Source organism: Chroicocephalus ridibundus, chromosome 18 (assembly GCF_963924245.1).
Source record: "Chroicocephalus ridibundus chromosome 18, bChrRid1.1, whole genome shotgun sequence".
NCBI classification, from domain to species: Eukaryota; Metazoa; Chordata; class Aves; order Charadriiformes; family Laridae; genus Chroicocephalus; species Chroicocephalus ridibundus.
In genome coordinates, this window is record NC_086301.1 from 3,707,786 (window position 1) to 3,731,144 (window position 23,359).

Sequence of the window (23,359 nt, forward strand, 5' to 3'; positions counted from 1 at the left end):
GGGCGGGACTCTGGGGCGCGGGGCCGGCCTGGGAGCGACCCCCGCCCCACGGGAGGCCCCGGCGCTCGGCCCTGGGGCTGGGGGGATCTTGGCGTCACCCGTCTCTCTCCCTGCCTGACGTCAGCGATGAGGTTAGGTGACATCACGGCACGCTGCCCCGGGCGTCGTCGTCTCCACGGCAACCGCGGCGCCTCCGCCGGCCGGGCCCCCGCTCCCTCACGTGATCGGGCACAGGTCACGTGATGTTTGGCTGCCGCGGAACTGCTTCCGGGTCAATGCGGGACGCGGCCGGCGGGCCTGGGTGAGCGGGGCCGGGGGCGGCGGGGGGCCGCGGCTGTCACCGGCTGTCACCGGCCCCCTGCACGGCGGGGGTGGCGCGGTACCGGAGCGGGGCAGGCCGCTGTCACCCGGGGGCGAGCCGGGGCCCGGGCTGGGCGGGCCGTGCGAGGGCAGGCAGCGACAGCTTAACCGATGTGTCGGGGCCGGGCCGGCGGGGGCTGCACCGCCCGGGGTTGGGGGCCGGGGACCCCGACCTGTCGTGTCCCGCCGTGGGGCCCGGCGGCAGAGGCGGGGACCGGCAGACGGGCTCCTCTGCGGCGAGTTGGTTTTTCCAGCAGCCCCTGAAGGTGTTGCCGGTTCAGTAGCACAGTGTCAGGGTCCCGGGCAGAAGCACGCCAAGTGACATGCCCGGCGTCTCTCGTGCTGTGTCCGATCTCCTCGCCACAGTCCCTGCCATTGGCATTGGCTGCTTCCAGACGCGTGGTACTGTGGCGGGTGAGCAAATAGCTGTGCTTGCCTTGATGGAGTCCCTGACAGCCCTTTTCGTACTTGGTTGGCTCGTTCTGGTGGCTCAGAGGGTCAGTCTGTCTACCCTGGCAGTATTCATTTGTCTGTCTCTCAAGATCACATCAAAAATAATTTCTCTGAATCATGTCTTCGGAGAAGGACATACCAGCGTCTTTTAGACAGACGTTTGTTCTGTTGCATCTGTTCCTTATGTTTTGTTTTTCATGTGTACAGACACGTCAAAATGCGTTAGGTGTGTGACTGGTTAGGACCTGCTCTGAAGGCATTCGGGTAGTACTGGAATTCATCAGAATGTCATTAGTGATGTAATTCTCCTGAAGGGTCTCTTATTCACCTTGTAGGCTTATAGCATGGAGATAGAAATATTTTTCATGTCATTTTTAGTGTCCTCCTTTCACTTCAGTCATCAGCTGCAGCAGCCCGCTGGGTTTCCCTTGGATCTCAAGTCAGTGTCGTGCTCTTCTTTGCAGACACTTGCCATGTTGCATGTCACTGGGGCCACAGCCTTCCAGCGGAGCATTTAAATGTAGACAACAAAGACTATTTGTTGACATCTTTCAAAGACTGAGCACATCTTTTGCAATCTATGCTGTCATTTAGGAAACCCAAAGTTATTTTAGGATACGAATTGTTTCTTGTGCCGTCAGGAGGAAAACATGCAGAAAAGCATACCTTGCAAAATCATCCTGTCCGGCCCTTGTACAGACAACATTCGCTTGAAATGTGTCATGCTTTCTTTGCATATTCTGTGAATCCTTGCTCTCAAGCAAGCGTAGTCATTCAGAGAAGGCACGTGCATGACAGATGGTTATAGTGAATGCGAAATCTGAGGAGAAGGGAAGAGGAAAAGGTGACTGTGCACCCCCTGACGTTTTTGTCATCTGGCAGCGGCATTGGCTTGCAAAAGCAAAGCTTGAGAAAGAAAATGCTTGTCATTCAAAGTTGATGGATGTTAACATCATGAGGGTTTTGTCTCGGTTCTGGATTGCTCTTGTACTGAAGCTGAAAACACAATTTTTTGCCTCTACTGTGACGTTAAGTTGGCTTTCTCATGTGAAATTTCCAGTTGATGTTTGCTTAGTGGATAAAGAGGAACGGAGTTGATAGAAAAGCAATGTGAAGGACAGAAAGCTTTATTCACGGGGGAGTTCCAGAATTTCCAGACCAGGAGGTCTGACTGTGCATTTAGAAAGCAGTATCTGTCTGTCCTACAGTATTGAGCTCCCAAATCACTCTGGAGTGGGGCCTTTCAGCCTAAAGCCTTGGCTGTCAATGCAAATTGTTTCTGTAGCGTGTGTAATGTTTTAGCATAAAATTAAATGGCGTGTTCCTAACACAAGCTTCAATTTGAGGATTTTTTTTTCTATTCTAGACAGACTAGTGACATGAAGTTAAGTTTGAGATATGAATCAGTTGAGTTGGTGAGGGCTGAGAAAAGTGTGTTGTTGGTTTCTTTAAGGTAGACCTATCCTTTAAAGTCCCTATTTGTAACGTGTAAGCTTTATATATAGTATAACAATTATAACAGGCTTCACTTGCGGCTTATTATATTGGAGTCCTTTGTGATAGAAGTGGTTTAGATAGTCTGTTCATGAAGAAGTAAAGTAGAGCTTGTTATAGGTGATTCTCAGCAAAGGGAACCTGAACCTTAGTTAATTCCCTATTGTTCAGGATTTTATATTTATCCTTGCCTCTAATAAATCTAAAGGAAAATGTATGGCAGCAGGCAGAAACTTCAATTCGGCATTGGTTAGCTACATCACTTCAGCATATGTGTGGCCCCACCATGAACTCAAAAGTATGGATTTCCACTAGGATTCTTGGAAGTGCAGGTTTATGTGCAGAATGTACATATCTGTGTGAGCTGGGTTTTGCTAATATGCTAAAAATGTAATTACGCAGTACTTAGTGAAAACACTGCTCCATGGCTGATTGTATGCTATAGGAAATCTGCAGTTGATTCCTGCGAGTCTGTGCCTTGTGTTGTAAGAACAGGCGGATGTGGATCTTTCCATCATGTCCGTGATGGGCAGCAGGCCCTGTTTTGGAGGACAAGACCTCTGTGAAACCTGGGAACAATGCGGTTCCCTTTCTTTGTGCATTTATCAAGCTCGACTCCTTTATTATCCAGGAAACCATAAAATACCAAGGTCAGAGTACATGAGGAAAGTAGGACAGCTAAGCTTAGTTCCACCTAGGGTACAGCAGAATGCCGACCATCATGGTATCTTTGTGCCAAATATACTTCCAGCTGACACTTGATATCTTTCTAGGCAGGTCAGCAGCCTGCGATGTGGCGAGTCTTTTTTCCTGTGCTGTTCTGTTCTGTGGCACATGTAGATAGGAAGGGCATGTTTATCTTCCAGATACATTAAGCAGCTGCAAAATTGAATTGGCAAAACTTGCATTTTGGACTGGCCAAATCTTGTGCTCATACGTGCTCGAGAGTGTTTTGTGACACAGCATTTGTGTTCTAATTAGAAGCCCAGGTTTGCAGGCAGGACGGAAGAACCGTAGTTCTTGTCAGAGGAGAAATGTCAGAGCAAATGTCAGAGAAGAAATGATGATGCTCCGTTTGAGGCCAAATCTTGCTTTAAGTGAGCCACTGCTGTCAGTGAAGATGAGAACCCTGGGATATCTGGAGTGAGCTGGCTATCAAACTCAAGTATTTCCATGGTACCCAGTGGGCCAACTGATGGAAGTCTTGCTTCAGAGGCTGTTGAGCTCCAGGCTGTTTGCAGTATTGGTCTGATTTTAAAAAGACAAACCGCAACCTGTTTTGAGTAGTGTTTCTTTACAAGCAGTTAGGGAGCTGTGGATCCTTTGTCTTTTCACGTTTCTTTTCCCCATCCGAAAAACTTACCTTGACTGAAAGTCCTGAGTTAGAGGAAAAGGAAGTTACAGGGTGAAAACACCTGTTTGAGCAATCTCTTACTCAGAAACAGCTCACTGCTCTTTCCCCTCCTTGCTGCCCTGGAAATGCTTTTGAAAATAGCTATGAATATCTCGCAATCCTCTCATGAGGCACAGAAGTAATCTTTGCAGGCTGGGGCATATTGGGAACTGTCCTGTAAGAGAATGTGGGGCAAGGAGGTGGTGTACTTGGCCTGTAATATGGTATAACTGAAAGCATGTTTGTGTAGCTTGGGCCCTCTTTTTTGGTTTTGGTTTCTTTCCACGTAATGTTTCACTGTAATCTTGAATTTGAAATATGACCTGTTGGACTAATCTGCAGTTCAGAAGAAGCAAAACCCATGACGCAGCTGGTCACTTCCTGTCCTGTGTGCCCAAGGACCACTGCTGGAGATGATTATTAGTGGCTGACTGTTTATATGCTCTGTTTTTTTCTGCATTAACTAGAAGTCCAAGAAGGGAGCATGGACCAGCCCAGCGGAAGGAGTTTCATGCAAGTTCTTTGTGAGAAATACAGCCCCGAGAACTTCCCGTATCGTCGTGGACCTGGTATGGGTGTGCATGTCCCAGCAACTCCACAGGGTTCACCTATGAAAGGTAGGGTTGTGGTCATTCTGAGCATCTGTGGGGTTCTGGCTGGGATCAGTTTCTTGGTTGCTGCTGCTTATGTTGAAAGAAGAATTGCCCTGAATTGACCATAAAAAGAAACATCACGATGTATTATAATGTGTTTCTTACTGAAGAGCTGAGAGACTGGAATCTAACAAAGACAGGAAGTTGATCTAGTGACTGAACCAGCTGCTGTAAAAAAACAAGTACTTTTCTTACCCCTGTCATTGCCAGCATAATTGAATCAGAATCCTGTCAGTGAAAGATGGAAATAAGGCCCTGTGCAGTGCTGAGTTTTGAGGGTTCAGCAGTCCCTGGAGCTTATTTTCTTCACACTAGTGGTACTGACTATTTTATTAGTGGCTGCAACAATGCGTATTTTGACAGAGATGGCTTAACAAATGCAGAACACGTCGATCTAAACTCAAGGTTGGTGCACATGCTAGTGGTGTCACGCAGTGCCATCAATTTTCATTGATGCCTGCAGGTACAGAAAGATTCCAGTGTTCCACAGGACTGGACCATATTTCAAACCAAGCGATAAGTCATTGAATCTCCAGCTAGGCTTCTTTTGTGACAAGTGATGTAAATGAATTTGTGGTTTACTTTGGCTCTCTTCTCAAGGCATCAAATGCTCTCTGACCGTGCTTACGCTGACCTAGTGGAGAAATCGCCTCTCTCCTTTGCCTTTGACCTTACTGCCTTGAGGGAGTTTGACAGATGTGTCTGAAGCGCTGTGCTGCTCAAGTGTGTCCTTGTCCCTCCTATACTGTGGAATCTGTGTCGCTCCTTCCTGCTCTTTGAACTGGATCCATTTGACACCCTGTAGTCTTCCCTCATGCTCTGATGTTAGCATTTGGTTCTCGGTTTGTACAGATGAGTCTGAGATTCGCATTTATCCCACCAGAACTGTCCCTTCTTTGTGTAACCTCTTGCCCATCTTGATCTGTAAGGGTAGTTTAAATTTCCGTCAGGTCAATTTGTATCATAACCAGCCCCAAAGGGGGAAATAGCCACAGAAGTCAGCTGGATGAAATTTACAGTAACTGAGCTTGACAGAGGAGAAAAAAGGGCCTGAGTTCAGTTGAGGATAAAACTACTGCACGTCGCTCAAAATTGACACGAACAGAAAATTGGCCTGATGGCATACTCAGTCAACGCCCTCTCTCCTGTGTGCGAGCACCCGCTTACCTGAGCTGTTTGGATGCTGAAAGGAGGGCACATGTTTCTAAGTCTTACAGTGTGACGGAGACATGACTTACAAGCACGTCATGACTAATTCCCAAAGTACAACGCTATCCTTTAAAGAAGCTGCTAATGAGCCAGGAAACTTGAAGACTCAGATTGCTCCAGATAATTGTCTGCTGCTAGAATCCCTTTCTGGTTGTGTAGCTGTCAAGTATGAAAGAGAGAAAAAGGGCCACCTTTTCAGGAAAAAGCTTGTTGTTAAGTTTTAACAGATTTTGATACTCCACAGAGGTGGGAGAGCCGTATCATATGTTAAACAGTGTGAGACTGATGGCTTGCCTTCCCTAAATGTGGATTTCTTGTGTTTAAATGGTTTCTTGTTACAAATCCACAGCTTTAACTTTGCCATGTTTTGGCCTTAGCAAATCAGGCTGTGATTGAGATCCAAGTCCTTGTGTGTGAAAGAGTTGCAAAAACTTTACCTGCGTGAGAAGGAACTAGAGCAAAACCGAAGCAGAAACATAAAAGGCCGAGTAGAGACCTGAGTTTTTCCAGGATGTAAGAATGCTAAACATTTTACATTTTTGAAAAGTGAAAGCTTAGAAATGTTTAAATACATCCTTGCTGTTCCCTAACCCCAAGTGGGCTAAGTACAAGAGGATAAGGGAGTCTGACTCTGTTCAACTAACAGTCCACCCAGTCCTGTGTCCTATCTGCAGCAGCAGATGCCTGAGAAGAGCATAACTTCTGGCAAGAACTGATATGAGACATACTATAAACTAGCAAGGACTGGCCCGTCCTCACTGCGGTGTGGACAGAAATACATGTAGCAACTGAAGAGCACTGATACCGAGTGGTACTTCGTGTTTAGACACCAGAAGACTTCTTGATTGATGTCGGTCACTTGTCATAAAATCCATGTTTATCCTGAGATCCTTAAATATGTGTAAATTGTGGAATAACTGGTGGATCTTTTCTTTTGCTGAGTGTCACGCTTGTTTGTGCTTGTTCTTACCTTCTGTAACCAAGCAATGCAATGCTGGCTAGAGGGCATCTTTTCTTTTTCCCTGTTTCAGATCGCCTCAACCTTCCAAGTGTGCTCGTACTGAACAGCTGTGGCATAACCTGTGCAGGGGATGAGAATGAAATTGCCGCCTTCTGTGCTCACGTGTCTGAGCTAGATCTTTCTGACAATAAACTGGAAGACTGGCACGAGGTAAAATGGTTACATGTGCATCTTTTTGAATAACTTTTATGGCTATTACTATGACTGCAAATGTGTTGCAGGTTATAAGAGTACTTTGTTCATTTAAAGGAGAGAGATTTCCATTTTTTGTGGCTTCTTACTCATCTTTGAAGCTGATGCTTATTTACTTTGACAACAACTGAGCAATAAACGTGATTAATTTAATCCATTTGGGCACTTCATTTACCTCGTGACTTACGATCTTGGCCTGTGGGTGACAATTATATATTTTTTTTTTTTTAATTGTGCAAAGCACTGAAACTGGCATTTCCAATGTCAAGAGGTTAATGGTCAGTGCAGTTTTTAACAGAGTAAGAACCAAGCAGGTCTGAGTAATGGGAGTTGACTCCCAGCTTTGCCACCGATTCTATGAACGCTGGGCAAGGTATTTATTCTCTCTCCGCTTTTGTTTCCCTATCTGCAAAACAGGTTTAATGACATTTACCTCAAAGGATATTTCTGAAGCCTCATTAATTAATGCTAAATGCTATTGTAAAATCCACTGAAGTGCTTGGATGAAATATGCTAGATAAATGCCATGTAATAGGAGTAAAACAATTGCAGTCTGTTCAGGTGTTGTTAACAGTTCCTCCCTGGCTTATGCTCTGCTTTTATGTTAGTGTTTATTGTTGGAAATACATAGAAAAAACCAGGATGTGCAACATAAAAATGATCATGTGTTTGTGTTGCATCAAGCTCCTATGTCTTTAAACGGATAGTTAATGCAGTGTTAGCAGAAATGCTCCAGCTCTGGCATGGGGGCTGCAAAGTCAGAAGTGGGATATGTTTGCCTGTTCCTGTTATTTCCTTCTTAGCCTACAAGGTATTAGCTCAGCGGGTGGGAGAGAGAGCTTCGGCTTGTCTGTTGAGATCAGAGCTAGGGAAGATGGTTTTGTACTGAGGGCATATCTGCTAAGATCTGGGATGGTGTCTCCTGGCATGTTCTATTCTGACACCGAAAGGCCCCCTCCTACACTAATGAAGCGCTGTCTCTCCGCTCCCTCTTCTGCCTCTTGCTCTCAGTGGGCTGACCTCACATCTGGTAAGCAGCTGGGAGAGCTGCACATACGCTTGTAGCTCAAGCTGCATGCCTCACACCCTGCTATTTGTTCAGTCTGTTTAGCCTACCCTGGGCGGCACAATTTGCCGGCTTCTGCTTGAGCTGCAGTAAAGCAGGAAATGAAGGGCCTTCCGTGTACTTTGGCCCCTTCCTCCGAGACGGGATTAAGTTTTCGTAGCCCATCCGCAACAGATAGATATCTACCCGACTTGTAAAAACTGCCAGTGATGGGGATTCCAGATCCCCGGGTAGCCTGTTCCCATGCTTAGCTAATAACCTCATAGTCTAAACTATGTAACTTAAGTCTCCCATGCTGCAATTTAAGCCAATTGCTCCCTGCCCTCTTCTCAGCAGGTATGGAGGAGCATTCATCGCTGTTCCTTATACAACAGCCTTTTATATCTGCAAAGAAGAGCTTTCTTGTCTCCTTTTCCTATTTTAGTATAATACTGAAAAAAATCCAGTTCTTCCAGTCATTTATCGTAGGCCGTTTTTTCTAAATCCTGTGTTGTTTTTGTTGTTGTGATGTCATTCCAGTTTGTCTACTTCATTCCTAAGGCGCAGTGCCCAAGACATGACATCACCTAAGTTGAGGCTTCATCAGCACGAAGTGAGGCAGACTAATTACCTCCAGCATCTCGTATGCAGCATTTGAATTCAGCCTCTGCATGAGACAATTGCCCTTTGCTAGAAAATGGGCCTTGTTATTGACCTGTGTGTGTCATGGTCTGCCCCATCTCCTCCCATCCCAATTGCTTGATGGAGTGCAGCTCCCTAGCCAGGTGTTTTCTGACTTGTAATTATTTTCTGGATTAATGTCTTTTTCCCCAAATGTTAGTGCTTTGACTATCCTTGAACTGAACTTCCATCTTACAGGTTTCAGATGGCTTCGCTTTGGTCTCTAGGCTTGTACCGCAATATGATGGCAGCCTTTCCCCACCTTAGTGTCACCCATGGGTTAAGACAATGCATAGTGTTCAATTATTTTGGTCATGGTAAACATAACAAGTGGTGTTCTGCCATAATACTTCCTTGATATGTCTCCTGGCTTTGTAGTGAACTCTCAACTTACAGTGGTACCCCAGGCACTGTAAGTCCCCAGTTTGCCTATTGTGACTGGTGTGTGGGTGGTGTTGGAAGCTGTCATTCCCTTATACTACTTCCTACTGAATCAGTTACCCAGTTAAAAAAGAAAATGAGATTGACGTGATGTGTTCTTTACGAATTGATGCTGCCTGGCTGCTCTCTCACTTAATCATTATTAGGTGACTACAAATTGATCATCTAAATAACCTGTTCCTGTATCTTCCTGTGTATTGGCAGTATCTAGGTCAGCAGCTACCCTCATCACACAGCCCACTCCAGAGCTGTACAGTCGCCGTCTCTGGTGTTCCTTTCTCTTTCTCGATCTTTCTTCGTTACCTCTCTGCTACTTTGCCCTCAGGTGTACGTCTGTACGTACAAAAAAAGAAAGTAGCCCCAAGCAGAGCTACCTGAACATTTGGATTGATTGTAAGAAAGCTGCTGTTTTCAGACTAATAGAATCTAATCAGAAATTCATTGCATGTGCACAGTGAGCTTCTGTCTGTCTTCTATGTTAGGCAAAACAGCAAAGTCTGTGGCTAATGGGGAGCAGTGGAAAGCTGAGCAAGTGATCAGATTGTTGGCCATAAACTTAAGAGATGTGCCCATTGCTTCCCTACTAAACGGGGGGTATGGCATGCTGGGTCCTGTAATGTGCTGCTGCTTAAGCTTGGTCTTGAGGTGGATTTTATGACCTCTCCCAAGAGACTGGCTTTTTCTTATCAAGCTGCTCGGAGAGTGTAATTAAATGAACTGTTGAGGTGAATGAGCAATTAACCAATCAATCTAGATCAGTGAATAGCTGGAGTATGAATTACAGGTAGTTATTCAGAAGCCTTATTTTTTTCCCCCTATATCATTTCTTTGGCTTGTGGTGATTCTGAAGGCCCCCTTTTAGGAGATGGGATATTATTGCATGAGGTCCGATTACTGCCTGATACGCATTTCTTTCTTTCTCTTTTTTTTCCCTCCCCACTTAGGTCAGTAAAATTGTGTCCAACGTTCCCCACTTGGAGTTTCTAAACTTGAGTTCCAACCCTCTCAGTTTGTCCGTTTTAGAGAGAAGGTGTGCTGGGTCTTTCGCTGGTGTTCGCAAACTTGTGCTCAACAACAGCAAAGCTTCCTGGGAAACAGTCCACACAATCCTGCAGGAATTACCAGAGTAAGCATGGGGAGTTGGGCATAGAAAGGGGTGCTTGCTGCACACAGGTCAAGGCTGGCTTAGCAAATCACAGGGTGAGGGATGAGAGGGGTGTGAGGATGCAAACACAATTGGTAGCGAAAAAGGGATTTTTTTTCCTTTGGGAGCTTGGGAACCGGCCAGGGGAATGCTTTACATTGTCTTAAAGGCTGAACTTGTGTGGTGCTGCAAAGCCCAGGGCTTCTCGTCCAAATCTAAATACCAGAGACGGATGATCATCCCGACAATGTAGGAGGTGGCATGTTTTCCTCTGAGTCGCTGCAGAATGAATGCTGCAGTGCATACCTGTACTAATAGCTTTTGAATGGGATGTAAGTCTGAGGGTCTGGCCACTTGTCAAGTAATATTTCATCATGCTTTTCTGTGCAAAAGCGTTGATTTCTGTGGCTTGGCCACGGTCCACCTTGGCAGTGGCATTCTGCTTCCCCAAGTGTCCTTGGTGGCTTCATTTTGATAACAGATTCCTCTTTGTACAGCTTTGTAAGTGGAGATGATGACAGCAGTATATCCTGTGTGGCCAATGTACACTTCCCTGGGATTAGGGGAGCTAGTTTAGTCGTTTGAAAACTTAGTGGGACCTCTTCTTTCTTTAACGGGAATCTTTGGCAGAACCAGTGATGCGGGGGAAAAAGGGTCATCTGTGTTGTATAAAACCACCTTTTTAAGTTAAGTGGTGAGCATTGAGAGCAGGGACCAGTCACCATTGGAGCTGGGTTGGTGGCTTGTTGGGCGCAAATGTGGAACACAACCCCGTGCAATCTGGTAGGCAATTAATACTGGGAGGCAAGGGGAACACTTAGTGTTTTTTATCTGTGGAGGAAGTTTACAGACGGGAGCAGAGACATAGTTGAAACACTCCGTTTGGAGTGCTCAAAGGTCTTCTCCACATCAAGGTTTCAAATCACATAAGAGCCGTTACAGAAAGTCATGTTAAAATCACATATGTATGTCCCTGTGCCTGAGATGGGAGCTATTTCTGAAGGTATGTTGAGATGATGATATGATTTTTCTTCCCCTGTGCAGCTTGGAGGAGCTCTTCCTGTGCCTTAACGACTACGAAACAGTGTCTTGTTCTCCGGTTTGCTGTCAGTCTCTCAAATTACTCCACATAACTGACAATAATCTTCAAGACTGGACTGAAATTCGAAAATTGGGAATTATGTTTCCATCGCTGGACACACTTATTCTGGCTAACAACAACCTCACGACCATTGAAGAGTCGGAAGATTCCCTGGCAAGGTTGTTCCCCAACCTGCGATCCATCAATTTGCACAAGTCAGGTGAGAGCCTGGTGGCAGCATGCTTTTTGTTCTCAGCATAAGTGACAGCGGTTGATCAGTCTGTCATCCTGAGTAGGTGAAAAACACGCTTGCTTTGTGCTCTTCGAAACTTTGGCCTTGGGGTGGTTGCTTCTTAGGCCTGTGTTAGCAGTAAGTAGCCTGCAGTCAGCATTGCTTCCTGCAAAGTACGAGAGAGGGCAGGTGAAGGCAGAAGTGCTGAGCAAGAGCCTAAACCTTTGGGATGGTTCTGTTGCTGTATCAGAGATGAAAATGCCTGGTGACCTTTGTCCCAATCTATCGTGGCTTCTCGGCAGAATCGAAAAGCTGTTGATAAATGTAGTCCCGGCAGATCTATCATCTTGAAGTCCAGTTTCCTAACAGTGGTAACGCAGGGCACGCAAGCAGATGTACTGAAGTGCACTGTCCCAAAGAATGTAGCGTTATGAGAGGAAAACAGGCAAGAAATCAACTTGCCCGTCTCTGTGGGCTCTACCTGCTGATTTTGGTAGTTAGTCGTTATCTAAAAGATGAGTCAGAGTAGCGTGGACTGGCAGTTATTCAAAATGAGCTGGCAAAGGGTTTTTACATTAGTAGTTTCCCTCTCTTTCCTGTCCCTGCCTCAGGTGCTCCTGGCCGGAGAAGGATAAATAAATGTCTGGAAATGGAGGGGATGAAAGAATCCCATGTGCATTTTATTCCATGTTTTATCCTGGGTAAAATGAGCATTTGTGTAGGTATGTGGCGTGTAAGGGCTGAGCATTCACCAGCCAAAGCTGTCTGTCATCTCTGCTCAGTTACTAGAAGCTCACCACAAGTTTTCTCAAGGCTGCTTTTACGCTTCAGCCCTAGAGAACGGTCAGCCAGCGCTCCAGAGAGAGAATAAGCATTTGGCATATCGCGAAGGGCACCCCGCGCTCAGAGAGAGGGAGCTGCAGGGCACCTGTGAGGGCTGTGAGCTGTTTGTGAGATGACACGTACGCCAGAAGTTCTTCTGCAGGAGCACTTAATGCATCATCATCATCTTTTGTTCTTTACAGCTTTATGTGCTGTACAAGCGATAGTTAAGTGTTAGCCAAGGTAGATGGTACTTCATTAACATGCTCTGCAATGTAAGCATCAAGGAATCCCTATAATAAAAGCTTAAAGCTATCTAGAAGAAGAAAAGCCTGTTAAGCTGGATTTGAAAGCACTGTCTCACTGAGGAGCAAGCGCTCCTGTGGTAAGTAGTTTTGCAATTTTGATGCCAGATATTTTAGAACTCTGGATTTTGTATTGCATTTTGATATTTTGGGAGCTGAAAGTCAAACAGAAATCCCAAGGAGCATGTTAATTTTTTATTTTTTTTTTTAGGGAAAGCTGCCGCACTCCAAATTCTGTCACGTGAAGATTCCAAACTGGCACCACTTTTTGCAGGCACTTTTAGTGGAGATCAGGGATGAGCTAAAGATAATGGTTTTTAGTGAAGTTGTAACACAACGGGGTCATGAAGGGATGAACAGATGTCATAGCTGACAGGAATGTCTCCTCCAGAGATGGTTGTGTCTCGGCACTAGCTTCGTCCCAGCTACAAGAGCTTTTGGCCCTTTCAGAGCAGCGTGATTCGGAGAGGTACTGTCACTCTTTGGTGACATTGTGCCCCAGAGATCAGGTGTAAGAGTTCTCCTGTCACAAGCGTCTACTGAGTTTGTCTGTAAATGTAGCTGATACTGATAGCCCGGAGGATGGCTTTAGGCATAGGTGACCCTGGCAGAGGTGTTTTGAGTGCTGTGGGGAAAGGACACTCTCTCTGACCACCTCGCATACAGTCCCGTGATACTTACAGGAGTTTCGTTTCTGCTCTGAAAAGAGCCCCTTCTTCTGAGTTGTGGTTGTGACACACGCTTTGGGCTTGAACTTTGGCATTTCCTGACAGGCTTAGCTCAAATGAGATCCCTGATTTTGTTTGAACTGATAATTTTTCTGTTTTTTCACATTTTCTGTGCTGTGTGGGTGAAGCTGTTGAATGTTGTTCGGAGAAACAAGTTTTCTAACTTGTGTTGCCAGTATAAGCTTCTGGAACAGTCATTGGAAAAGGATTGCGGTAAATGTTTCCGCAGTCACAGCAAAGGGAAGCGAAGACAAGTAGTGTTGATCTCACCACATAATCAGCGCTGTGCTGTGCTCGATCCTCAGCTTTTTTTATTTTACCCTCACTGCTTGCCTTGTTATCCCAAATGTCAGGTATTGAGGGGGCTGAAATTGAGTTAAAGCCTTTTTCATTAAATGGCTGGATGGCTCCTGGGACTGTTTTACCATTGGGTCGTGAGCGGAAATAGGACCCAAGGTGGTCATGTGTGCAAGGTAGAGCCATTTGATGGCTATTTAGTGGCGCCTAGAATGACAGAAGTCCTGATGACTTTAATACTACTTAAGGCAGCATCCCTTTATAGATGGAGCAGTCATAACTGATGCTAGTCAGTCCTCGGCAGTGAGGCCAAAGAGTGAATGGTCCATAAAAAACTAAGCTCCCTAATCAGCCATGGAGATCATCCTTCTAGACTTACAAAACAGCATGAGAGAATGTAAACTACTCTGTCTTGTGAGCAAATGAAGGAGACTTTTTGCAGCACATCATGAGCAAAAAGCCAACTTCTCAAAGAAACAGCAGCTGACGCTCGCCTGTCACATATATCCTTTGACTGTATCTGATTATCTTGGATACACGATGTATTTATTATCTGTGTTTGTGTAAGCAAGTTTTTTCTTCTGAGCAGGTCTGCATTGCTGGGAAGACATTGACAAGTTAAATTCTTTTCCCAAGCTCGAGGAAGTGAAATTGCTAGGAATCCCTTTGCTGCAGTCCTACACCACTGAGGAACGCAGGAAGCTGCTAATAGCCAGGTCTGTTGCTTGTTTATTCTCCTCAGCAGAAGCATTACATGGCAATGAATGGCTGGGAGCGGGTAATTGGAGGAAGAGGCTGTTAGGAGATGGGGTTTTGTAGGAATTCACCACTCAAAGATTTGAGCATTTTTTTGTTGTGTGGGAAAGTGGGAGTTGTGGAAATGTTAAGACCAACGTCTACTTTTCAGAGACTTTTTTGAGTCCCTTACATGCCTGTGCACACGATGCGTATATGTGGCAAAATGAAAATGATTAGTTTTGAATGTGCTTGGAGAAACTGCATGGAATTTGCCCACTCTCTCTCAAGGGGACTGAGGCGTAAGCTACCTGGCAGGATTCTCCTGGAGTTGATGTTGTGGCACGTAGCTTTTGACGGTGACTGTCTGGTTGGTCACCCTGTCCAGGTTTCTCTTCTCGCTGACTGTATTTCTTGGTGTCTGCATGCAGGTTGCCATCTATCGTCAAGCTCAACGGAAGCATTGTTGCTGATGGGGAGCGAGAGGACTCAGAGCGATTCTTCATCCGATACTACATGGAGTTCCCAGAGGAGGAAGTCCCATTCAGGTATGAATTCTTTGTCGCAGAATGGAGAGCAGGAACAGAAGGGCGGCGAGGCAAAAGGAAAGACGACTGAACAGATGATGTTACATGGGAAATCTGGGCTAGCTGTTCCATGAAAAAAACCATCCTCGCCTTCCTCCTGTCTTGCCTTCCTCAATCTGTTTTAGTTAATGTCGTTATATTAGCATGTCGTCTTATGACTTGTAGAATCACTTCTGAGTCAAATGTGGTCTTAAAGTGTCCGCGTCAAGTGCCATTAAACAACATGACTGTTCAGTTCATGATCTTCATTGCTTCCTGGCCTCTCCCATGGCTAGCTTCATAATCCACCTGTGTTTGGGATTGCCCAAAAGCCAGTACAGATCGTGCTCTCTGGTGCCAGGCCAGGGCGTCTAATTCTCTTGACCATCTGGTGTGTGGAATGTGACTAGCGATGGGAAGCTGTCCCCTCACTTTCAGGCCTGCAAATCGCAAGTCTGATGGTTTTTCTTTGCCAAAAACGTATGCCCAATGATCCGTTAATCTTGGTAAACTAATGAACTTTGACAGATGCTGTTCAGTCGGTATCTTCTCTGTGCCAGCATCTACTTACTGCTTCTTAATGGGCTGAGGAAGGATCATGGATAATGAAGCCACTGCATTTACGTGCCTTTTGCCCTAGAACCCTCATGCAGACAACAAAGCTTTATAGCCCTTTGTTTACTGAAAGGGGGTAGGACAAAAGTGTCTGTGTGTGTGTGTCCAAGGGGACAGACAGAGGTGGGGATAGAGAGAGGTAGGAACCAAGTGAGGTAGGGAAGGACAAAGGTGCAAACGGAATCTGGTCAGTGTGTACGTTGGCTGGTCAGTGTTTCCCCCAGCTTAACTCTTAGGTAAAATGTCTCTTGTTTTTCGAAAGCGCCGTGTATGTGACCTGCCAATACAGTAAGGGCATGGGAAGACCGGAAAGGGGAATGAGACCACGGTGTTTTGTATGAATACTAATAGGTCCAGCGATTATAGTATTTGTTAAAGTCATACTAGGGTCAGTTCAGAGGCGAAGGGTACTAATGTAGTCAGGGAGACAAGACAGCTGGTGATCCCTCTTGTGCCTTTTTCTGAGGACAAGTCCTGGCTTGTAATTTTAGAAGCCCTTGAAGCGGAAAAATTGAAATAAATATTGGAAGGGATAGCAGCAGAGGCGGAGAATGCAGGGGAGAGGAAGGGGAGACAGGCACTGCGAGCTCATGTTGCTGCTCCTATAATGGATTATTTTCCATAAGATTTTATTTCTAAGAAAACTGTTTCACGTCTCTGTGTTCATGGCTCCAGAAGGGGAGAATAGCAGGGCAACTGAGCGCAACGGCTTCAGTGGTGTCCTGTCCTTTGGTGAACAGGGCTTGGACTGACCTGGAAAAACAGCTGGGAAAAGGCAAGGCAGGCCCTTGTGCTGAAAACAGCGTATTCGGTTGCAGACTGGGAAGGGAACTAAGGTGTGAGTAGCCCTTTGATGCTGGTGGAACGGGTGTGCCACCCTGACCCCAGGAGGAAGGGTTTGCGCACGAGAGGGAAGGCAAATAAATAGCTGGCAGGCTCTGAATCTTTTCCTGCTGGACTTGTGTCTCTTGGTATTGTGGTGATAGTTGCCTTTGCGCGTGCAGGACCTATACATTGCTGAGGAGGAGGTGGTGGGGTATAGCTTTAGACACGCATGGTGCTGCTGTTAGGACGTGGACTTTGGGAACAGGCTGGGTGCATCCACATAGTTACAGAGTATTACACACATCTGGGGTCGGTTTCCAGGTGAGAGCTCGTGCAAGAAATTACTAATCTCTCACCCATCCAAAAAAGCTGGGCTGATCTTGACCAACATGCTAGCTTTCTGCTATTTTGGTAAGATACAGGAGGATTACCTCCCCCTCTGATTTCTTAACCGTTAAACACTGTTATGGCCCTTTTTGTGGTCAATGGGCTCTTTGTCTGAATCCCTTCATCTGTGCAGCGTTTCCAAGAGACTTGTGCAGCTACTAGAGGGGGTTGTTCTGTTCTGGAGGAGTTGTGTGCCGCTACAGACTATATTCTAATGAGGCTGCAGATGGCTGAGAGTGTCCCTAGTGCTGAGGGCTGGGTTTCAGTTCCTGCATCCGTACACAGCATCCCTTGTAGGAAGGGAAACCTAGTATTCTTTCCAGAGGGATTTTGTGTGTGTTTGTTGCTAAAGCTTCCTTTTCTCTGCTCCCACATCTGGTGTGGTCTGTCTGAAGGTGGTTTGTAATTAGAATCTAATCAGGACACACACATGTTGTTGCTGGGGGTACAGCATCTGCATTGCAGTGCTGCCTCAAGCGGAGGAAGAAGACACACTTGGGCACGGAAAACTTATGAGTGTAAGCAGCCCTCCTCAAGACTGTTGGGGTGTAGCATGCGGTAAGCAAGCAGCACGCTCTCTCATGGCAAACCCCCCAGCTTGCATCACGCGTCTTCATGCACTGCAGCGCAAAGGGATCAGAAGGGGAGGGAAATGGGCAGAATAATTTCTCTCTCTGGATGTCATGGGTTAGAAAGAGCGCCGAGCGTACAATCCAATATTGGCTGTCTTCTTGAGTGACGTCTTTGTGTCTGGGGGTTTTTAATGAGTCCTCTGCTTGTCTGGTCCACTGTTTATCTGCAGGGTATCAGAGACAGTTTTAGCCAGGCTCAGTCTTCAGCATCCTCTGCTCTGGCAGCCAGCGTCTGCCAGGCTGCAAGGGGTGATTATAAAAGTCTCCAGGGTGCCTATTATCAGGGTACAAAAGAACTGTATGAGCAGTGTGCCTTCGTCCTTATTGATTTGAGAGAAGCCAAATATTCAAACTCCTAACTTTCTTTGGAGGCTGCAGCTAGCATACAAGGAGCAGGCTGTGAAGCTTGTTCTGCCTTTCCTTGACATGAGAAAATTTAAGACAACGTTGCCTGAACCTCTGCATCTTTACAGCACGCATTTGGGTAATTTTAGCTCCCTCATGGTACCTCTCTCTCTCAGCTTGCTTGAAATTTGTCCCCCTCTGCATACTCTTCGCACCATCAGCCCTGTTCACTGCAGTTTTCCTTAGCGCATGAACTGTGGCAGTACTTCTGGTCAGCACGTGAGAAATTGTTGCTGGTCTGCAGTAGAAACTGCTGCAAAGAAATCCTCCCTGTCAGCCACACGTTGGCTACCGCTCACTCTTACTGCAGGCAGTAGCCTGGTGGGTAAAATATGGGGAGCGCGATGTTTCCTTTCAGCACTAATGACTTTTCCAAATGAATAGGCCTGATTGATTGTATCACCCAGGTGACTGTGAGAGCAGGGCACCAGCCTGCCTTCGGACGCTCTGCCCTAGTGAAGGCTCGTTTTGCCCGTGAGACTGGGGAAATCCTAGTGCGTTGTGGCCCTTACCTCATTTCCCGGCAGACAGAGGGTCTGCTGTTCTCCAGGAACATTCCTGCCTTCGGCAGGACTCCCTGGGGTCACCCAGCCTGCCAGGTCCCATCATCTCTCGACGGGCTGTGACACAGCACCAATCGCATTCAGCTCAGGCTCGGATGGGGAACAAAAAGAGCTTTCTGTACAGCCTCTGAAATGTTACCTTTTCTCGGCAGCTCTCGGTCTTTGTCATTTCACTCACATTGTGTTTTGTGTTGCCGTTTCGCCTCTTTCCCAGCCAGGCAGGGGAGATGCAGCCTTATCTGATCGGAGCGATACCTGCTGAAGGCGGCGGGAGGCCGAGCCGGGCTTTCCATTGCAGGGGATGGATCCCCGGGACGGACCTTGTGAAGAACAGTCGAAGAACTTGTCCCCAAGGAGAAAGTGATGGTGGAGTGTGTGGCTCTGCTAGTAAAATTCCCATGTTGTTTTAGAGTAGGTGTGATGAATCAGTTGGCAAGAAGTCCCCTGTTTGTTGTCAGCTTCTACACCATGCGGCAGCTCACCTTGCTTTGGTAATCCTGTGCTCAGTGGAGTGTAACACTTGCGACCTAGCTGGCCTCTTGGAAAACAGCAGGAATGTCTGAAAGGGCCGTGAAGCCACAGGTGCTGGGAATGTAGGCTGAGGGCCGCATCATTTGTGTGAGCGCTAGCTTGGTTCTGGCACTTTTTAGTGAAGTATTTTCACCAGAGCAGGAGGCATAGTCTTGTTGTGAGTGTAGCGCCCTGTTTTTCTTCCAAATCCCGCTGCAGCCACAGCTGGGGTTTCTGAAGTTGTAGGAGACCAGTAGAGAGCTTTGCTGTTTAGTTTTGTTCAGGAATCTGTTTTGAGACCAATCAACTCGAATGCCTCAGGTCAGTGATAACTTCACCTTCCTCAGCTAGATGCCTCTTCCCTAGTCGGACGCTCACTCAGGTTCATGTCGGTGCCACGGTGCAGCTTGGGGACTGTGAGACAAGGTGACTGGAGTGGATGGGCTTTCTGGGTTTTATTTTCTCCTTTTAAGCATCTTGCATGAGAAACACTGTGTGCTCTGTGAAGCGTCATGCTGGCAGGGGAGGAAACAGGACTCCTACCACCCAGATTTATTCCTAATGGATGTCTCTCCAGGTCATCAGACTTGAATTGGGGTGAATGTTGTCTCATGTGAGGAACATACAGCTCCCCAAAGTGAGAGAGATTTGGTGGCAAATGGGGAAGAAAGATGGGGGTTTTCTTTTAGTTGCTGCTGGGCAGGAGATTTGTATGGAGAGAGGCATGTACTATGGGCTTTGAATGCTAGCTCGGCAACGTTCTTTACTCATGAGAGCCTCATCCATCCTTCCCACCTTGCGCGAAGTGCCGGTTAAACTGCGAGATGTTTCGGAAGAGCCGTATGCCAGCTAGTCACTGACATGGAGGATGAGGACAGCTCATTGCTGTCTGGGTTCTGGTTTTAGCTCCCACCAAAGAATTCTGGGCTTTAGGTGAATCGTGCCTTGGAATCTGCGCTTACCCTCTTGTTATTCGGTCACTGTACTCTCTGTGCAGATGTTCATTTATACTTTGCAACCTAGTAGCATGCTTGGATAAAGTGCAATAGTATCGTAATGTGAAACAAACTGACTTGTGAACTGTGCATTAGCCATACGAGCAACTGTACCGTAACTCTGGACTGTTTAATTTTTCAGGTATCATGAGCTGGTCACGAAGTACGGGAAGCTGGAGCCCTTGGCAGTCGTGGACCTTCGGCCACAGAGCAGCGTGAAGGTGGAGGTTCACTTCCAGGATAAGGTGGAAGAGATGTCAATCCGTCTCGATCAGACTGTGGCAGAACTGAAGAAGCACTTGAAAACTGTAGTGCAGTTGTCAACAAGCAACATGCTGCTCTTCTACTTGGACCAGGAAGCTCCCTTTGGTCCCGAGGAGATGAAATACAGCTCGCGAGCACTTCATTCTTACGGCATTCGGGATGGAGATAAAATTTATGTGGAGCCCAGAATGAAATAGCCTCTTTTGACCTCGTGAGTGCACGGCCGTGCACACACATGCCCCCACACACCCCCACACATGCATTAAGGAGTTTTTGCAAGGTTTTTCTTTCGGTCGGTTGGTTGAGGTTTGGTTGCGTTTCTGTAGCAGGTGATTTCATAGCCCGGAGGGAGTGCCCTGATCTGAGAACCGTGCCGGCCACCCACTGCAGGTGACCTTGAGGTGACAATTGACTTCAGTGCGTGTGTTTCAGTGTGTGCGATACTTTGATGTTTTCTTCAATGCTCCGGTATACTCGTGATTTGGCATGAATGGTCAGTTGTTCAAGCTAAAGAATGCTAGGGCCTATAAGGGAGAAGATAGCTCGGTGCAGAATTTGACCTATTTTTTTTTCTTTTTCTAAATTTTTGGGGATTTGGTTCCACCAGAGCGCCCCTTTGGCCTAGCTATCGGACTGCGGCTCGAGCTTGCTGAAGTATTTTTTTGCAGCTAGGTGCTGTCTCCACCTTTTGTTGTGCTCGAGTTTACTGGAAAGATCTAAAACAGTATTCTGCTTGATTCTGAGCTCAGGTATTTAGTGCATCCACTTAACTCCACTGGTTTGGTTTGTGTGAGTGCACAAAACGGGGGAAAGAAAGAGACCCTTTTAGAAAGAAACTATCTTCAAAACGCACGCTCTATATCCATGCTGTCCGATTCTGATTTTGAGGGGAAAAAAAGTTTTGATTTCTGTACCCATCTCACAGAGTGTCTGCAACCTGTAGCACCAGCAGTCTGGAGGCAAAGGGACCCTTGTGTGCGTTGCAAAGTGAATTTTGGAAGGCGGCGGATGGGTGTTGCGTTGGAAGGGCTTCTAGAGGAACCGGTCAAAAAGGGGTTGAAGAGAGGATTCCCCCATTGGCTGTGATTGATCCCCACAGTGCTGAAGAGATCCTCCAGTATGCACTTCACCTTGTACCAGTTTGTACTGAAAGTGGAATGGCTAAAATCGCTCTCCTGGGAGAGAGTAAGAGTAAAGTTGAAGTTTGTGTTTCTTGTTGTTGCACCAGAAATGAAACCTAGCACTTTCCCCTGGGGCCCCTGGCTGTGGGGTCCCTGCTTAGGGTCCGAACTGGGAGAACGTGTTGGCTCGGATCAGTTTCTAGAAGATGAGTAACAAAGCAACTAGACTCACGTTTATTGTAAAGCAGGTTTTCACTATCTATATTGGCTTCCCCCCACACGCACCTCGTAGGCATCGTGTGCTGCTGCTTAAATTAGCCCCCATTTTCTACTGCAGAGCAGGTTTTCTTTCTTGTGCGATGAAACCCTCCTTCCTTTATATCTCTTGTTTGGCTTTCCTGTGTCTTCCCTTCTTCCTCTGCCGCCCTGACAAGTTGAAGACTTTTCAAATTACCTAGTTACAAGCAGCTGCATAGAAGTTTTTGAAGCTGTGCAGCGAGGGCTCTAGTTACACATGAACTTCTGACCTTAATTTTGCAATGCTCCCTTATCCCCACGTGCACTTTCTTTCCCATGATGCTTTTGTCCACATCACTGAGCTCCTTTTATATTCTTGGAGTTGTGTATTTCTCTTCATATTTTACCTAGATCCTGGGGTGGGGGAGGATGGGGAGGGGACGAAGTATTCTCTATGCTTCTCATAGTCTTCAGGTTCAGGATGTGGGGACCATTGGGAGGGGAGTAGTTCCACATCCAGAGTAATGATTCAAAATGGGAGGATTTAAGACAAGTTAATAATTCGTGCCTCATCCCCCTGCCAAAAATGTCGATCTCCTGGCTCCGTTGAGATGAGCAGTAGGAAATGGAGCAAGACTCGCCATAGGTAGCATAGAGGCCGCGGCACGTAGCTATGGAGACGTGGTACCCATAAAACAAAAGAGCGGGGAGATGGTGGCAGTGTAACATAAGATGATGCTTTTATAAGCTAGAGCTTTACTGAAGATGTATTTTCTTTTTGGGCAGAGAAAGGCATTTGCTGCCTTATAGCAGAACTCTTAAGCCAACACTTGTGTATGATATATACATACATACGCATAGGAAAAGTTGTGTTTAATAAGATATTTTGTTATAAAAAAAAGTTTTATGAAAATATGGTTGTTTAATATTAGAAGCCTATTTCTCCTGTTGACCTCCAGTTTAAGTAGGTTATCCCTCGGTTGCTGCAGTGTCAGAGGTAAGCGACTGATGGGGATGCAAAAGTATCTCTGACCGAATTCTATAGAGCAGTAATTGCCTACATGGGTATATTTATGGTATTGTAACTGGTATTAATGAGATGCTGTAATTATTGACCAACTTCCTCAGCACAATTTAATGTCTCAGTTTCAGAGAAGGAAATAAACAAAGACCATTAAAGAATTGAGTGGGATGTTAAAGAAGACCCAAGTATGTGCTTGTAAGTTTGTTCGCCCACAAAAGGTTTATCCTGTCCTCGTAGGGAACGGCGCTGTCACCGCGCCGGCTCAAAACTGTCAGTAAATCATGCTTTTATTTACAGCGGACCTGGTGGGAACTGAAAGGTGGAAAAAGAGAACACGTACTGGCACACGAGGTGGACAAGCGCCATGTACCTGCCAGGGATTTGGTGCTAACACCCGAACGGGCTCCCCTGGTCTGTTTGGGTCAGCAAAAGTCACAATATGAATATCGCCGCCTTGCCACTTCTTTGGGGGAAGGTTGTTTCTGGATGACATTCTCCAGCCATTCACCTTCTGCGCAGCTAGCAGAGAGCTCGTGGGGAGAAAACCAAAAATCTCGGTTGGCTTCCCAAGGAGAAAGACTCACGTCTAAAACCTGGGGACAGTTTATGCGTCCAGATGATTGACTTTGAAAAGCAGAGCCAAATGGCCTGCAACCGATGTGGCAAAATATCCCAAGTTGGCGTGCTTTCCATTTGTAATACCTTTTGGGAAAGGGTCTTGTATGTCTGCCATGTTACTGCTTAACAGGGGACCATTTCTTGGGGAGAGAGGGGAGGGCTCTGAGCGAGGGAGGAGGTTTGGGGCCAACAGTGGGTGCCAAGAATCCAGGAGGGTCCTGAGAGGGCGGGAGGTTTGATTTAAATCGGTGCAACGTCACCAGGGGCTGTTTCCCGGTGTTGTTAGCGTATACCCGCTTTAGCAAAAAATC

The 23,359-nt window shown here is 46.5% G+C and overlaps 1 protein-coding gene across 1 annotated transcript; it reads left to right on the top strand.

Annotated features, from left to right (window-relative positions):
- The first annotated feature begins 250 nt into the window (after nt 1-250).
- TBCEL (tubulin folding cofactor E like) lies at nt 251-22,610 on the top strand. Its single transcript, XM_063355235.1, has 8 exons — nt 251-301; nt 4,168-4,317; nt 6,594-6,733; nt 9,887-10,068; nt 11,131-11,387; nt 14,141-14,267; nt 14,718-14,834; nt 19,927-22,610. Exons 2-8 carry the CDS (start codon nt 4,185-4,187, stop codon nt 20,243-20,245), a joined length of 1,275 nt encoding a protein of 424 aa, XP_063211305.1. The 5' UTR covers nt 251-301; nt 4,168-4,184; the 3' UTR covers nt 20,246-22,610.
- The last annotated feature ends 749 nt before the right edge of the window (nt 22,611-23,359 follow it).